This window comes from Xenopus tropicalis, chromosome 9, assembly GCF_000004195.4.
Source record: "Xenopus tropicalis strain Nigerian chromosome 9, UCB_Xtro_10.0, whole genome shotgun sequence".
Classification (NCBI taxonomy): domain Eukaryota; kingdom Metazoa; phylum Chordata; class Amphibia; order Anura; family Pipidae; genus Xenopus; species Xenopus tropicalis.
Window position 1 is genome coordinate 73,318,878 of NC_030685.2, and position 18,417 is coordinate 73,337,294.

Genomic DNA, 18,417 nt, shown 5'->3' on the forward strand with positions numbered 1-18,417 from the left:
GATCAAAATCTTTTAATCTGGCCGATCGGCGAGTCGACCAATATCAGCAGCCTCCTGCGATATTGGTCGACTCACCGACTTGCCAAACATGCACCAAATATCATACGAAACGAGGTTTTGTACGATATTGACGGTGCGTGTATGGCCAGCTTAAGACTCACTAGGGAGGCTGCGCTATCAGTTATTTTGCCTAAAATGAATATTCTCATATGCCTTCCAGCCTCCTGCGATATCGGTCGACTCACCGACTTGCCATACACGCGCTGAATATCGTACGAAACGAGGTTTCGTACGATATTATTGGTGCGTGTATGGCCAGCTTAAATCTTCCCATGGGACATTAGCCTAAAATCTGAACGGCTAGCCTAAAGGTGGCCACACGTGGCGATTTTCGATCTTTCGTGCAAGATCGTACAATCGGCCACTAACCGTTTAGGGCTGAAACGGCAGATAAGGAGGTAGAAACAATAGGATTTCTACCTCCTTCTGCCGATTCAGCCCTGAAGGCAGATTTTGATAAGGTCCCTTCTATGGCGCCCAATCAAAATCTTTTAACCGGCCCAATCGGTGTGTCGACCGATATCAGCAGCCTCCTGCGATATCGGTCGAATCACCGACTTGCCAAACACGCACCAAATATCGTACGAAACGAGGTTTTGTACGATATTATTGGTGCATGTATGGCCAGCTTAAGACTCACTAGGGAGGCTGCGCTATCAGTTATATCGCCTAAAATGAATATTCCCATATCCCCATTCAGTTGACCCATTTGTACTTAATTGCAATCACATTATAATAAGGTGCCATTACTATTAATTTTTAATGTTGTGTTATGGTTACTGTCTGTAAGGTAAACACTTTGCTGCTCCAGTTTCAGTGGAATTCAGTGAAACTAGGGAATAACCATGGCTGCCAACTCTGCCCTGTGTAAGAACTAACGTTCCATTCTAACGCCTGGAAGATAACTGGATCACATTGTATATCTGTATCTGTATATCTCAGTACCAAGTCACAGGAATATCAGGAAGTGACTTCCCGACCAATCACACGTAAGAATGACGCCATATGCCTCCGCCCACTGTCGTTCTCCAGCAGCCGAGTCGACCTACCGTACTGTCTACCAAAGGGGTCAGGACTGTCCCACTTCACTCCGATCACTAGAGGTGGGGGTCGATGAAGCCCACCCTGTTAGCTGTTAAAGGTAAGGTTTACATCATTTTCTGTGTTTATATATATATATATATATATATAAATGTAACGGGCAGTTGTTATTGTTTTACATATTTTCTGGGTCTACAGAGGCCTATGTGCGTTACACTATGTGCTTTTCTTACCTCCCGCCCCCCCCTACATACAAAGTATGGTGGAGACCCCAGCCTATAAAAGCAGCTCACGCCTCTTGGTTTCTTCATAAGGAAAATAAGTTCAAAGTAGTAGGATTTGTTGTTCAGTTACTCAGTCTAATTATATTATATTGCAATTTATGGCTAAAAGATTCCTGTTTTGTTTAAAGGGGAGGGCATTTTCTGGTAGCTATATTCACAGACTGTTCCTTCACTGTGTAAAATCACTTTATAGCACTGAGTGCAAAATTCTACTGTAATAGTAATATAGTGTATAGTGTAACTTTATTTTCAGACTTTTTTGTTTAAAAATATCTGCCTCAACATGCCCCATTGAGTTTTCATAAATGACACTACTATTCTCCTCAGCCCCATTGACTTTAAAGGGTTAACACCAGCTCTCAGGTGGTTTAAAAAAACAATGTACATCTGTAGTGAATTCAAATATGCACCGTTATAAATATCATCACTTTCATTTTTTTGATGGATTCTGCCTACTATATTGAGAAGGGGTGATGGACTGTGTAGGAGTAGGGAGAAATTATAGCTTTATTATTATACATTATTAGTAAATTATTATCCTTTGGAAACAACAGAACTGGGTCCCAGCAGGTTATTTGTTTCTGTCATTTGTATTGCGGAACAACATGGAGGTACAGGGTATCTCTTTTTCACTTAAAACAAAGACATTTTTCATTTTTTGACCTGTATTTATAGAGTATAATTGACAAGTAACCACCGGCAGCTAGTAACAGGCGGATTTCAACCCAACAATGCAGCAGTGACAGGCAGTTTCCCTAAAGTAAATGCTACTACAGCACCTGTAGCCCCTACTGAGTATCCTTAGTAACAGCCTCAAGTAAAAGTGCCATCTAGCTGGCAGCATAGAGTTTACATTTGTTTTTTTTTTTATTTGATCTATACTGTACCACGTTTATTGCCAACCCGCTTTTATTAAAGTCACTTACAGAGAAACAGTTTAATACATTAGCAGCTGGAAAGGCTGCTGCTGAGATGCCAGTGACTAGTAGTATATCAAAATGTAACAGGTTAGAGAAATGGCAACATGGGTTTTTAAGCTTCATTTTGTGCAAAATGGTAAAATTGACACTAATCTTTACTAAGTGCCAAAGGCAACGTTTCGGGCTTCACTCCAGCCCTTTATCAAGCCTGGGGCTGCAAGAAGCTATTTTCACTGTGTAAGCACATGTTAACCGATTCTATTTAAAACTAAACTTAAAGACTCAGATTGTAAGCTCTACGGGGCAGGGACCTCCTTCCTACTGTGTCTCATACCACATGGCACTTATATATATATATACATATATGTATTTATTGTATTTATTTATTATATCACTTGTCCTCCCTGTGTGTAATTTTGTATTCTGTAAGACTGTACAGCGCTGCGTACCCTTGTGGCGCTTTATAAATAAAGTTATACATACATACATACATACATACAAAGACTCCCTTTTGGAGCACTCGCACAGCCCCTGATCTGGGAACTAGCACTTATATTGTAATGTCACCCACTGTGACCTACAGCACTTATATTTGCCTATTTGTGTCTGTAAGTTACCCTCCCATATAGATTGTAAGCTCTACGGGGCAGGGACCTCCTTCCTCTTGTGTCTTTGACCCTTAACTTATTGCAACTGTATTTATCTTGTATTTATCTGTATTTATTGTTATACTTTGTATTTATCTATTATCTTAATAACTCCCTGTTTGTATTAATGTATTCTACTGTACAGCGCTGCGTACATAAGTAGCGCTTTATAAATAAAGATATACATACATACATATAGATTTTATCACCTGATATCTTCTCCTTATAGGTTAAATGAGATGGCGAGGTTCATTTGTGAGCTGAAAGGCCACTCAGACGACGTAAACAGCTGCAGTTTCTCTGATTCCTACGTGGCCTCATGCTCTTTGGATAAGACTCTCCGGGTTTATTCCCTAAAGGACTTTAAAGAGCTGCCCTTTTCCCCACTGAAAGGACACACCTATGGTGTTCACTGGTGCTGCTTTGCTCCCGATAAACCCATTTTAGCATCTTGTTCAACCGATGGCAAGACCATCCTGTGGAATATGCACAATGGGCAGATGCTGGCAGTGCTGGAGCAACCCAGTGGCAGCCCCGTCAGAGTTTGCAGATACTCATCCAATTCCAACTATTTGGCAACTGGGGGTGCAGATGGCTCAATAGTTTTATGGAACGTTCAGCAAATGAAATTCCACAGGTGAGTAATGATGCCCTTAGTGGGGACTGCAGGAGCAGCATTGTGTCAGGTGCAGGACAGGCTTCATGTTTATTTACTTTTTATGCTTAAGAACCAGTGCAACCCTCTGTTCTGTGGTATTGTAAGGCTTTATCTTATAACCTTATGCTAACAAAAATATGCTTTGCACTTATATAAGTTCTTATAAGTACAGCTGGAGCAGCAAATGTTGCATATTAACTGTGTCGGTTAAAAAAAAATAACATTTTAAACCTATTAGGCAGGGGTGCAATGAGGCTGTGATCGCAGAATTCATATAGACAGCATCCATTGCACTCACCCATTATTACGGTAATATATATATATATACACCGTATATACTCGAGTATAAGCCGAGTTTTTGAGCACCAAAAATGTGCTCAAAAAGTCACCCTCGGCTTATACTCGCGTATATCGGTAAGGTGTATACCCCGTGGATGTCCGCTCGCACACCTTCCCCCCGTGGACCGTCCGGTGTGCACAAGCACGGAAGCGCTCGCAGCCTCACCACCAGCCCCCCCTCGTGCAAGTATCGATCAGAACACCTGCTGTGCGCGCCTATGCCCGAATCGGTAAGGGACCCATCTTTTTCTTACCGGCTCGTTCGCACCCCCGCCTTTCAATTGTAGCGCCAAAATGAACCGAGGTCTTGTTGGTGAATCCCAAGCGTTCTGTACTACACCCTCCTGGGATAATAGTGAATGCGCCGAAAGTAGGCACAACCGATTTTTAAATATGCTTCCAAACAGAAGAACCAGACGGAGGAAAGCCCTCCAACATGCAGTGTCGGTACTGAGCCGCCTCACACAGGGTCGGACTGGGCCGCCGGGACACCGGGAAAAATCCCGGTGGGCCCCGGCCCTAGTGGGCCCCAGCGGCCCAGTCCGACCTTTGCCGGCGCTCCCCGCTACTGACTGTTCCTCCCCGACGCGTTCAATTTATACGCGCTCGGGGGGGGGTTAGGGGGGCCCTTGGGGGGGTTAGGGGACGCGGCTGGGGCACCTGCAGGGCCCCTGGGGCGGGAGCCCCGGTGGGCCCTGCACCCCCCAGTCCGACCCTGGCCTCACACACAGCGCTATTCCAGCACTGCCTCTAAACAGGCATTCATTAGCATGCTTAGTGCTAGGTATGCTGCCGGGCTACAATTTCACTGGCCATCATAACTGCCTTGGGCTATGTTGAACATTTTCCAGCAATGAACTTGAGAGTAAATTTATCAACCCCACTTCTTTCATCCTCAGTCAGCCCAGTCACACCCCCAGCCCGCCCACTAACACCCCCAGCCTGCCCAGTCAGCCCACCCAGTCACACCTCCAGCCCACCAAGTTACACCTGGCTGGCTTTTCCATGGCAGCATAAGGCCCCTGTGAACCTGCACAAACTGCAAGTCTACCCTGATGCACTCTCTTAGTAAGTAAGCTGGGCCCCTTGGGTGCAAGATTTGGTAGGTAGATCCACTATCAGGGTTGTGCCCCAGGAGGCTCAAGTGCCAGATGCTTCACTACAAAGATATTTTTGGGCCTGTCTAGTCATGGACATCATGCACTTCTCAGCATCATGTAATTGTAGTATTATGTAAGCCCACCCTAGGCTTATACTCGAGTCCTTACAGTTTTCCAGTTTTCTTAGGTAAAATTAGGTACCTCGGCTTATATTCGGATCGGCTTATACTTGAGTATATACGGTATATATATGACATCATGGATAAGATTATCATGGAAAGAAACAAATGCTGAACATTTTATAGAATATATACAGTGTTTTTATATATATATATATATATATATACTGTATATCGGTATGTAAAGCTTTGTACCCACTAGGTATAGCTATGCCAGCACTAAGGGCTCTTACACATGGGCATTTTTTATGTTTTTGATGCACTTTTGAGACTCAGGTTTCAGTACCCCTAAATGCATCTGCTAACTGATTCCAACATATATTGCTTGGTATGAGCATTCCATTTTTGTTTCATCACCTTTATTTAGATGCAACATGCTGCATTTTTTTGTGCTTAATGCACATTCCGAAAGCAACAGAAACAGAGAGAGCGTCACATTGGGAACTGGCAAAAGTGCAATATATGCCTTTTAACATGTTTAGCAAAAATGTAAATCAGTAAGTCACAAGATCTTTATTACGAATAGGCTGCAGACATAAGGCCTAATGCATTTTGAGCGTGATCTTAGGTGCCTATGATTAAGGGCATGACGCACAAAATGCGTTGGGCCTTATATCTTCAGCCTATTTATAATAAAGATCTCATTGCTTTTTACTGCGGAGTGCTGCTCATCGATTTACATTTTTGGTGTACGGAGGGAAATGCTGAGAGAGGTACACCTGTGGGACAGAGCAATGCATTAATTAAACACAGAAAATATCTCCTATCGCGGTCTGTATGGAGCGTTTTACTATGAGGAGCAGAGTAAACAGCGCAGAATACCTATGATATGAGAGAGGTCTTGAGGGAGTCGTGAGCAGCTTTTTTGTTTATTAACTTTTTACATGTTTAGCATGCTTTACTAAACTCATAAAAAACCCATGTATGAGCCCTAAAACACACCAGCATGGGTAAATCCAGAGATCAAATCCAGGCTACCATAACTCACAGTTGGTTACAATGTGAACCAATCCAATGGTTAATCTTGTCTCTGTCCTTAGGGCGAAGACACATGGGGCGATAAGTCGCATCGACTTTTTGAAAAGTTGCGGCGACTAATCTGCGCAGTGAAAACTCGTGAGCGTTTAGTTGCAGTGACTTCTATTATAGCCTATGTAAGAAAAGTTGCTGTGATTAGTCGCTGCAACAGGCTTGCTTAAAAGTTGCGGCGACTAATTGCCCCGTGTGTTTTCGCCCTTATCTGTGCAGTGGGGGCATATAGTTCAGGGCACTCATGCATAACTAGTAACCCTGAATTTTACTGGAAATGCCTCTGCTGTCTTCTTACAAACTGAGAAGATGACTTAAGGCACTGATGTCTAACTGGCGTTCAGGCTAGGTTGGGTTGCTTTTGCCTTCCATCAGCACTATGTTGCATGAGGTCATGTAACACTGCAAGATGTTTTGGGGGCCTCTGAGCTAAATAATTTGAATGGCAGTAAGTATCATAAGCTTCTTCTGATAATGTAATAAATAATCTGTAAAAGCACATACCAAAAACACAAAGAAGGGAAATTTATTAGCTGAACTCTTGTTTCAATAAAAAAAAGTTTAGGCACCAGATTGTATGCTCTTATTGTTTGCTGCAGTGTTGAAGGTAAATAGTGGTTATTTTCGCTGTTCTACACATGAAAGCATGGGTTTAGGGATGTAGTGCCCCTGCTGGTAGGCAAGATTATTAGCTTGTAGGCCTCATATGGACTCCATTTTGTATATTAGTGTGCATTAGGGGGCTGCCCAGCACTATCTGAGAATGTACAACCTGCATTCACATTGTGTCAGTGAGTGAGGGGCTGGTGCTGAGGGGACCATAGAGTGTGACCGTTATCTCTTGATGCTGTAGAACTATTGGTAACTGCAGGAAATACATCTATTGGCTTTATATGCAGCCCCATAGTTACTGCTGTGTCTAAACTAGTTTATCAATTAGATTTTTTGTCTCAATAATAGGTCCCAAAAACTCCTTTTTAGTTTTCTAATATCCACAATGTGAGTGGGTGACACTTAGAGGTGTTGAATCAGAGAAAGTGCAGCTGTTTACGTCCTACTGGCTAACATTGTAACACCCTGTACTATCAATCAGTGTTTTAAACCCCAGTCTGTTAATGAAGGCAGCTGTGAGTCATTAATTAGCTGCAGTGAGAGGTGGCTCTAATTCCCCTCGCTAATTACTGAAGGCCCAATTGCTCCTCTGTGTTTCGTCCCTCGGAGACTGGACTTCCAGAGGCAGTTGGATGCAGAGTTGCCATAGAGTCCAGCCCTGTGTTCTGCAAATCTCTCCCATTCCAGATGTCCTTATCAGCCAGCCCAGATACACATACAAGAGACTCTCCCTGCAAGAGCGATTCCATCATCTTGTTGTTATTCTACATATGAATATTGCTGTGCAGCATTGGATTCCCTGATGGAATTAGATATCAAAGGGGCAGATATGGTTCTGTTAAGGTATTCAGTGCTAGAAAAAATGTATTCGGTTATAAACATATGAACAAAGAGCAGACAGGATTGTTAGTGGAGGCTACTCTCGTATTAAAGGAGAATGAAAGCCTATATTTAAAGCCCTTGAACTCCTCCAGAGCAGGTCCAGACTGGAATTAAAATTCCTTTCTCTGGCATCTTAAAGAAGCCCCTCTGGGCGGTCGAGGTGGGCGGTCAGGGAAAAGGGGTGGCCTCGGGGTGTCCTATTCTGAAATCCAGCCCTGACCCCCTATACTTTGTCATACCTGTATATAGAAAGAAGACTAGTGCAGCAGGGTTGGCAGGCTCTCTTAAACTACTCTGATTTTTATGGACAGGTACGGAAAATTGGGCAGAAATGGGTTTCACTGAGGTACTAGGCCTCTGTAGAGCTTTGTATGTTATTATTCTTGGACTAGATCTCCAACAATGCTCTAAGACTGTAGGATATTATAGTCTAATCATTTTTAATAACCCATTATTAAGCAACATTGTTCTGAAATATTCACATCCACTTTTAACCCTTAACATGCCCCAGATCATAGAATATAATGTGCTGGCATTCAAGAGTGCCACTGCTATAGATTTTATGTTACTAGATTTTTGTTTATTTTTGTTTATTCAGTTCTGCAGCCCAGGGCACTGCACTTGGCATTGTGCTATGTGGCTGTAATAAACAAAACCTATACATAATGCCTTTATTGGCTTGTAGAACCCCTCAGTGACCTTTAATATCCTTATAATTTACAGTAGGGGGTACATTATCCCTTATAATACATGAGTGATACTCAGAGTTCCCTGTATAACTCAGCCTGCAGGCTTGTGCCTTTATATGGTCACAGAACCCCTCAGTGACTTCAAATATCCTTATCATTTACAGTAGGGGGTACATTATCCCTTATAATGCATGAGTGATTTTCAGAGTTCCCTGTATAACTCAGCCTGCAGCCTTGTGCCTTTATATGGGCACAGAACCCCTCAGTGACTTCTAATATCCTTATCATTTACAGTAGGGGGTACATTATCCCTTATAATGCATGAGTGATTTTCAGAGTTCCCTGTATAACTCAGCCTGCAGCCTTGTGCCTTTATATGGGCACAGAACCCCTCAGTGACTGCTAATATCCTTATCATTTACAGTAGGGGGTACATTATCCCTTATAATGCATGAGTGATTTTCAGAGTTCCCTGTATAACTAAATAATACATGCATATAATAAAAGAAAGTTGTATTGAAGCAACACATAATTGCATACAGCCCTTTACCTTTACACTCCTGTTTCTCCAGGTCGGCCACAGTAAAGGACGGCTCAATAGTGGCCTGCGCTTTCTCTCCCCATGGAAATCTACTCATTACTGGCTCATCATGCGGGGACCTAACAGCCTGGGATGAGAACCTGAAATGTTTATACAATGACAAGGGACACGACTTGGGGGTAACCTGCTGTGACTTCTCTTCACAAACTGTATATGGTCAGTATCTTGGTTCTCTCTAAGGGGAAATATATGCCTATTTATTACCTGACATATCTCCATTTATTTTCCCTTGGATGGTTAACGATCAAAACACTGCTTATTTTTTGTATGTATTTATCTCTCACTATTTCCTGTTTTCTTTCCCTGGCTAGTAGTGATGTGTTGACTAAAACTTGACCCTAACCCGCCCGCTCCCAGCCCGAACCCTACACCACCTGGCAAGTCCCCTCTGTTTATAGACCTGCGCTCAACCTGGAGTTCCATGCCCCATAGATGGTTATGGAACTCCTTATAGTCTGCAAGAGGGGGTACTTATTCACTCTATATATATATATATATAAAAACTTTATTACAGTATTATCATGGGGTTTTTCCATGATTTGGATCTCCAAAAGTCTACTAGAAAATAATTTTTAAAAATGTGAATCATTTGATTAAAATGGATTCTATGGGAGATGGCCTTAATTCGGAGATTTCTGGATAACAGTTTTTCAGATAACGGATCCTTTACCCATATGTGCAAAGAAATTACTAAAAATCATATATATATATTTTATATATATATATATATATATATATATATATATATATATAGTACTGCACATTTTGTCCAATGTATGATCATATATATATTTATATAAGAACAAATGGAGCATACCCTTCAGTGAATCAAAAGCCCTGGGTGCTGGCTAAAATCAACAATAAAGAAACAGGGTGCCGCACACGGGGACTTTAAGAAAAACATCCTCAGGGAAGAGCACCAGTATCGAAACGTCAGATCTGTTTTAATAAATACATTTTATTAGAGAGAGAGAGACAGTAGAGCAAAAAAAAAAATAATATAAATAATATATGCATTATTATTCCCCATTTTGTCCAATGTGTGTGACCCTTTCACCATTCAGTAATTTCTGTAGTGGTGTTTGGACCTTCATTATGTACTTACAATGTGCAGCGGTCTAGCTGAGGATAGCACAGGTATGGCATCTTTAGGAATGTGTGAATAGTGGGTTGCTGTGCCAGACATGATGCCACCTCCTAATAAAGGCAGGTTAAGCAGTGACACCAGAGTATGTAAAAGATTATTGCACCATAGGTGGGCCTTGTCCTCAGAGCGATTCACATGGTTAGGGTGAAGACACACAGAGCTACCTGCCATAGACAATACTGAGAATTGCCTCTGCTAAAACACATGCAGAGACAATTATCAGTAAATGATCAGCATTGTCTATTTTTGTAGCCATGACAAGTACCTGCTACTTGTAGCTCTGTGTGTCTTCGCCCTTACACCATATAGAGTGGGTGCTGGTTATTAGACAGTCATAGTCATCACATCACTGTAAGTTGATTCCATTTGTGAGACAGCCTTCCCTGCACACCCGATCTGGCTTTCTTTGTGTAACTGTAACACTCATCTTCCCTGAACTTTTCAGAGACTGACTAAATAATGTAAGATTTATAGCCCTTTTATTAACCTCCATTTGATGCCTGCGTTGACTTCAGCACATAACAAGACTTTAACAAAATGAAAGTATAAATACCCTTTGTTTTTCCCTGGTCAAATACAGAACGTGGCATTGAGTACTACCAAATGGCATCGTGTGGGCAAGACAATGAAATCAGAGTGTGGCTGATCTCATTCAGTGATGCACGAGGTATGTACAACGGGCGACGCGAGCGCTTAGGGTGAGGCCTGATTACCAGGATGTCAGGTGACTGCTGAATGATATGTACTTGTCATAATTAGGTTAAGGGATGGGCATGGGATCTATTATGCAGAATGCTCGGGACTTGATGTTGTCTGGATATTGGGTTTTTCTATGCTGCCAACACTGAGGTGCTCCCTGATCTGTGCACTCTGTGTTTACTGGCAATAAGTGGTGTTGCATATCAAAAAGTATGCATTAAGGGCAAGTAATATTATTATAGAGTGGGCAGATCTGGGAGCATTCTGGGTAACTTATTTCCAAGGGATGTACCCCATACCTGTATATCCCATGTTTTATTTGTGGTGCTTCCCACTTTCTGAAGGGTTTTGCATGCAGAGATTTCAAACTGTAACAAGCAAACCCAACTTTGTGTATTTCTTATGCATGAGATTAACATGGCTGTGCTCTCCCTAAAGGCTTTGGAATGAGATGCAAGCTGACTCTAGGAGGGCACTCTGCCCCTGTTCTCTCTTGCGCATTCTCCAGCGATGGTCAGATATTGGTGTCCGGGTAAGCAGTCTCTTGCATGTGTAACCACTATTGTTTGTCATTAGGGGGCAGCAGTGCGACTGAAAATCCTTCCCTCTGTCTTTACTCCATCCAGTTGTGATGTTGTCATGTGAAAGTAATTACAATTGGGTGACCAGATCAATTGAAAATTCAGTGAAGTGACAGGCCTAATAAATGCATGTTGCAGGGCTGGACTGATTGCATTTACATTTAATTGCAATCAGTGCAGCCCTTTTAACTGGATTCTAGATGTGTCCCTGAATTTTCAAGAGATTTGGTCACCCAAAATGACGCTTCTGCTATATATAATAACATGTTATATTGCAATGAATACAACAGGCAGTGATACAGTTGGATCTGTGCAAAACTATCTCTATTAATACAGCCCATTCCTCCAGAGGGGGGTTGGAGAGAGTCACAAGATCCCAGTGGAACTGCCAAACTGCTCTCTGCATGTGTTTTCCCCAGAGATTCATAATAGTAATGTTAAAGAAATCTAATTGAGAGACTCAGTAAAACGGGACAAAAATTTCCCAACAGCCAAAATAGCATTTTGTTAACATGTGTCAGGATAACCACAAACCACAATTATTTGACCACATTATGGAAACCCCACCCCAAGGCCGCATGTTTCCTGCTTATAGACATGAGTGGAACACATTGTGTAGGCTGTGCCTCGCTTTGGCAACAGGACTTTCCATATAAAATGGAGCAGCTCCTTGTAACCGGTCACTGCACGGTATGTGCCAACTCTCTCTGGGAAGGGAAAGTTAAAGGGACACTTAACCCTACCATACTGCACCGCTCAACCACACCTTATTCTGTTGTTGTTTGACTACAAATCCCAGCATATTTTAACATATTATCAAGGTTAATGCATGCTGGGAACTGCAGTCCAGCATCATCAGGGTTGTATTCCTAAAGCTATATTGCACAATAAAACTTTTCCCAGCTCTCCAGGGCCTCCAGCTGTATTACAGTGCAAAATAATCCTTCAATGAGAATCCCAGTTTATCTGTGTAAATCTGGCTCCATGTTCTTTGCTCCTGTAACTGGGGTTGGACGCTTTAAACAGTTTCCCAGCACTGAACAATCTGTCCTTTATCCCTATGTCTGATTTCAGTATAATATAATGACCCCAAAATGACATATTAATCACTGTATGTGAGATAACAGCAAAATGCTTGACAAAGTGCTGGGAATCAGCATTCTCATTGGTGAATTGTTTTTAATGTGTCCCCTTAAGGGTGCACTATAGGGGAGTAACATGGCACTGCTATAATAACCAACATTAACACCCCGAGAGCTGCTCTGGGTTTCAGGTTGGAGAACCCCCTACTGCCATTATCAGTCAGCAGTTTGCTTTTGCGGGTCTGTTTGTGTGGCAACTAGGAGCAAATCCAGCCTAATCTCCTGCATATCCTGCATTAAGTATTTATCATCATCACTTATTTACATAGCTACATTATTGTCATGTTTAATCTTATTTGGTTTTGTTTCCCAAGGTCTGTGGATAAGTCTGTCATAATTTACACAGTTGTAAGTATATTTAATTTCTGTTTTTCTTACACTTTCTGCCTATTTTGTACCCATGCTGCTTTCCCTTGCAGTGAATGTAAGGATGGGAAACTGCCATAGGTTTAGATGGCCATACATGTGCCGGTGTTTTGGTATTTGTAGCCTGGGGCGGTGATCCTGACTGAGCAAATGGAACAATCGACAGGCAGACATACTGTGTATGGCCCTTCGTATGGTGTCTGTCTGTTCACCCCGCATGTCACTTAGTTGGATACCAATCAGTATAAGTGTATGGCCACTGTAAGTGCAATGGCACACAGGGAGATTAATTGTCTGTGGTTAAATCTTGGCAGCTAATCTCCCTGGGTGCCATGACCCAAAACTAGAGCAGAACAGAGAACAGTTCACTTCCCATAGTGGCTATAACAGTGCTGGAACTAGGGGTAGGCAGAAAAGGAATTTTTCATTGGGCATATACCTTTGTCTGCCTTCTTCTAGGGAGGGGGGGCGCGTGTTGGGAGGGCCTCATGCTTTGGGTGACTTCTATCAAAAGTCTGGCACTGTATAAGAGATACAAAAACTTCTATAAAAATGCATATAATATGTAAAGTATATATATATATATATATATATATATAATCAATCCAAATGGTGTCCGCACTCCAAGGCTCAATATTCAATAAAAAATTTTTTGATGAAACATTGAAGGGTGTGCTGGCCACAGATGATTATTTTTTATATATATATAATTATATATATATATATATATATATATATATATATATTATATATGTATATGTATATATAATGGGATGTACCATTGCATGATAAGGCAGTTCTAGTGTAATCCACAGAACACTTTTTCCATTTGAAAATTTGGGGACCCCTGCCTTAGAGTCTCTTAGCATTGCCTTTGCTTGCTTCTTTTATAAATAATAGAATGGATATGACATAACAAATAGATGAATATTCCTTCAATATTATTCTTTATAAATACTGACTAAACACCAACTATGTTCAACTGAAATCTTAATATATTTATTTTTTGGCTTTTTTTCCAGAAAACTGGGTGCATTCTGACTATTCTCACTCATCACACAAGGTTAGTTTTATAAATGATGAATCTCTTTATAACGTGACTTCTTACAATGAAGATGAACTTTTTAACTGTTATATTGCACCGCCCCTATGGGCCCTATTCAGGGAGGCTGCTGGAAACAGACCCCAAACACACAGTTCCTGATGCTTCCTTTGTCATCCTGAATGACCTGAATTTCCACTTAAAGGCATTGGCACGCGAGGCAATGGTGAGCATTTCACCACCTGTGTTTGCCATTGCCCTACACATATCTACACAAAGCAAGGACATTATTGTCAGCAGCACAAGGGTTAAACAGAGCAGGATGAAGCCGCCCGGGTGATTAGCACATACTTTCCGTGTAACAGTCATCTGTGTGAGAGCAAAGGTCGGAGACAAGGATTTATCATATGCAGGGGATAATTATATATATAGGGCAGCATATAGCATTCTAATCAATAGCAAATAATAGTGATTCGTCTTTTTATCTAGATACGTCACTGCATGTGCCTTAGCACCCAAGCACCCACTCCTCGCAACAGGATCAATGGACAAGACTGTGACTATCTGGAAATTAGGGCACTCGGATGAACTACCAGGTGAGGGGTAACATCGACTAATTGAACCCCACACTCTGCTTTAAATCATGGCCCCTTTCATTCTTACCAGTGGGCGTGGCTATGTTTCAGATTTCCCATTGGAGGGCAGAGCGCAGATGAATGTGGAGGCCTGGTCGGAGGAAGAGGTTGCCACTTGGCTCTCCCAGGAAGGCTTGAATGAGGTGGAGCATATATTTAAAGCTAATAATATTGATGGCAAAGAATTACTGCATCTCACCAAGGACAGTCTGCTTAATGATCTCAAAATTGGTAAGCACCGATTGGATTTTGTGGAATGTTATATTACCCCTCTATCCCATGGGTAGTGTGTGGCACTGAACAAAATGCCTCCCTATTCTGTGTACCAAGTGGTAAGGGGTAAGAAATTAGGCTTTGGGGTCCAAGAGGGTGAGCTCGGGGGTAATGCATCAGACTTCCAAACTATATAATAATATACCCCTTGTCTGCCTTTTGTAATACCGGTATGGGGGCTCTAATAAATATTGGTCAATGGAAGGCCCTCACACACACTGTAACCAGAGAAAAAAGCAAAATCTGCTGCTGGACTCTGTTTCCCCCCCCCCCCTCCCCATGTGTAGGAACTGAAATGGCCCTAATAACCAGTCCCTTATGATTATGATTGGGAAGGTCAGTGACCCAGAAGGTAGTAAAGATATTTGATATTACTATTCCCAGCATTCTCAGCCAGCTGTGTAAGTACAATAACATCCAGACCACCATTATTTACCCATACTGTTCTACCACACAGACTCACAATCCTTTCTAAATCTCTTCTGCTCCATTCTAGAGTCCCTAGGCCTGCGCAACAAATTAGTGCGGAGAATTGAGGATCTGAAAAGCAGCACCAAAGCAGAGTTGCCCAATATCCCCAATGAGTTTCTGTGCCCCATAACGTGGGAACTAATGATGGATCCAGTCATTGCATCAGGTAAGGGACAGGGACCTGTGATGCCACTACTAATATTTCACTCTCCATGTGGATTTGGATTTTTAGTATAGGTATTTCCTTTGTGCCAGCTCATTGTTCCTTTAGCGGCGTGCTAGAGCATTAACACGGGCATCTGCGTGAGGCTAAAGGAACAATGAGCTGGCACAAAGGAAATACCTTTACATAGACTATACTAAACATGTGCATTCAGTGGGATTGTTTTGTACGGTCATAGGACTGATGCGCATGTTGCCATTTACAGCAGCCCTGTGCAACTTAAACCTATTCTGCATTATTTAAGCCAGTGGTAGTTTACCTTTAAGGCAAAGATTATGAAGTATAATTTACTAGCTGGTCACGTCAGTGTGCGTCTCCGCTTGCTATTTGCACATGAAAGCTCGCTAGGCACCGGATTATTCCTCTGACAGTTCTGGGATGAGCTCTGACAAAGCAATAGTGTTAGTGCTCCCATGGCAGTGTCATTCATGGATCTGCTAACATCTTATTAAAGGGGATGATTTATTCCAGGATTAGAGACCGTCTCTCGTCCCCATGTTGGTTCTGTTCCTGGCAGCTTCATTCATGGATTGCAGAATTATAGAGCTGGGGCTAAGATCTGGCAGGATGTGGGATTTATGTACTTATTTGCTGTCCATTTGTTGTAAACTGTGTCAAAATAGCCCTAAATTAGAGGCCACAGTCGCCATTAGAACTCGTAAGGTCCCATATTACCGCCGCCTGCCTGGGCAGTGCTCCCTACCCACTAAGTAGAATGAGGCCCCAATCAGCCCATTAAATTGTACAATCCACCCAGACCCCAGCCACTTTCTGCAAGCTCTGCTCTCCTTTTCAATAGGGGGCCAACCCCTCCTGTGGGACAGTGTGGATGTTTATGGCACCTACACCTTCCTGGAGTCAGTCTGCATTTGTGTTTGTGCCCCCCAGGGCTTCGGCCATATCTGTGCCTAAATTCATTCTTTTTGTTCCATACGTTAACCTTGTACCCCTCCCCCTGTTCTATTGCACAACACAGACGGTTACTCCTATGAAAGGAAAGCAATCGAAGACTGGATCAGTAGGAAGAAGAGGACAAGCCCCATGACAAACCTCACACTTGAGAACCTTCTACTAACGCCCAACAGAACTTTAAAAATGGCGCTGAACCACTGGCTGGAAAGACAAAAACACAGCAGCCAATCAAACCAGACAGCCCCACATAGGTAACCCTGGCGGGCTCATCACTCTGGGTACAAGGGACATGTCTGTAGCAACCCAAGAGAGTAAAACATAAACACAGACTTAGAGTCTTGATTCACTCTACCTCCAATCAAATGCCCACAGTCTCCTCATTGGAAGAAGCTGCAGAGCACATTTGATTGGACCCAATATGAAAGGAGCACGTGCAATATGGAGAAATCTATTTCACTATGTGGCCCCAGAATCCTCTGAGAACAGAAATAGATGCCTGAACCTATCTGGGAATCTCATTTATTATAAGTACCAAATGAATGTTCTACTGAAGTGCTTCTTTAGGCTTCAACTCCCATCATCTTGTTCTTGGAGAATGATCGGGTGCGACAGAGAAGGCATTTAGCTGAATGCACTGGATGTATTGGTGCCTTGCTGTATTTTGCTACTGATGGATCTTGCTAATGTGCACAATCTTATTACTTGCCCTTTATTTGATTCTTCCCACTGTAAGTGAGCAGCTGCATGGCTAAAACTGCAAACCAATAGAGGGCAGTCAGCAAGAGAGCCCCCCATACTGGTGCCTTTATACCAACAGAATGCCATTGCTAGGAGGCATAGTTACTAGGGTGCAGTGTCCCCCATAGTAGTTTTAGCTCCCCTCTTTCTGTTTATTGATTAGACACAAAGCCCCAGAACAGTTTAAGCCCAATTCTTGTACCCACCAGTTCAAATCATGCTCCTGTGCCATTTTGCCACCCAGCTTATATTTTGGGTTTGGACCAATGGGTAAAGAACTCTGGCTGGGGATGGGGCTGGCTGCTGGTGTAGAAAGGGGTCTAATTTAATCAGCACAGAGCTTGGGCTGCTGTATATGGGGATCAGTACAGAAGCCCCACACACAAAGCTAAACTAAATGCACATGGGGTTGTAGTTTTCCTTTAATAAACATCAGCTATTTTTGCTATTCAACCCTATTGTGTGTAATAAACCCCCCCCCCCCATACTTACCATCCCATTACCTGTATGAAACCGCCAGATTTACATTTCACCTCCATGGGATATAGGGAGTCTGCCCTTCCAGCACTATGGTGTAAGCTCCGATGCTAAGGATTTCCCAGGTGGCACAGAGGCACGCCATTGTTATTATGTTTTGTCCAATTCATTACCAATCCCTAGGAAAGCACAGAGTACAGCTGTGACCGCTTCTTCCTACTGCAGAACCATTTGCTGCCGGAACATACGGGTTACAATTGGGAGATGAATGAGTATCACCATAATAACATTAGTGTGTTGTTTATACCCAGAAACAATGTGTAATGTTCAATAAGGTAGAAAATTGTTGCAAAGAAGTGATTTAATAAATAATAAATGTGACGCAGTTGTGCTTGAACGGAGCCTTCCCTGTTACACATACGCTGGGTCTCCTCCCTTGTCTTCCTCCCTCTAAAATCCACAGTTCTGTTGTGCTTTACGGCAGAGATTCTATACAATGTCACAAGAAGCGCTTTGTCGCCCATGGCAATTGCCGCATGTAAAACACACCCACCTGCTGGTAAAAGGTGCATTTTCCCACGAAAGCCGGTTCTCCACTCCACAAGAATTTTAGACATGATCTCCTGTGTGCAACAAGTGATATGCGTAACGAAAAGGCACAAGGTTTGCT

At 42.5% G+C, this 18,417-nt stretch overlaps 1 protein-coding gene across 2 annotated transcripts; it reads left to right on the forward strand.

Moving 5' to 3' along the window:
• Nucleotides 1-1,058: 1,058 nt before the first annotated feature.
• On the forward strand, nt 1,059-18,167 carry wdsub1 (WD repeat, sterile alpha motif and U-box domain containing 1). Of its 2 annotated transcripts, XM_002933267.5 has the most exons (11): nt 1,059-1,201; nt 3,182-3,589; nt 9,013-9,197; nt 10,769-10,855; nt 11,326-11,419; nt 12,925-12,958; nt 13,999-14,039; nt 14,508-14,614; nt 14,705-14,884; nt 15,423-15,563; nt 16,597-18,167. In XM_002933267.5, exons 2-11 carry the CDS (start codon nt 3,192-3,194, stop codon nt 16,785-16,787), a joined length of 1,458 nt encoding a protein of 485 aa, XP_002933313.1. In that variant the 5' UTR covers nt 1,059-1,201; nt 3,182-3,191; the 3' UTR covers nt 16,788-18,167. The 2 variants fall into 2 exon arrangements, with proteins under 2 accessions (XP_002933313.1, XP_031749159.1); XM_031893299.1 differs by lacking the exons at nt 1,059-1,201; nt 3,182-3,589 and adding an exon at nt 7,492-7,712.
• The last annotated feature ends 250 nt before the right edge of the window (nt 18,168-18,417 follow it).

Bases quoted from the DNA above. Each gene is read 5' to 3' on its own strand.
- wdsub1 (XM_002933267.5), top strand. From the start codon at position 3,192: ATGGCGAGGTTCATTTGTGAGCTGAAAGGCCACTCAGACGACGTAAAC. The intron at 3,590-9,012 runs GTGAGTAATGAT...CTGTTTCTCCAG, and splicing joins CAGCAAATGAAATTCCACAG to GTCGGCCACAGTAAAGGACG. The intron at 14,615-14,704 runs GTGAGGGGTAAC...GCTATGTTTCAG, and splicing joins GCACTCGGATGAACTACCAG to ATTTCCCATTGGAGGGCAGA.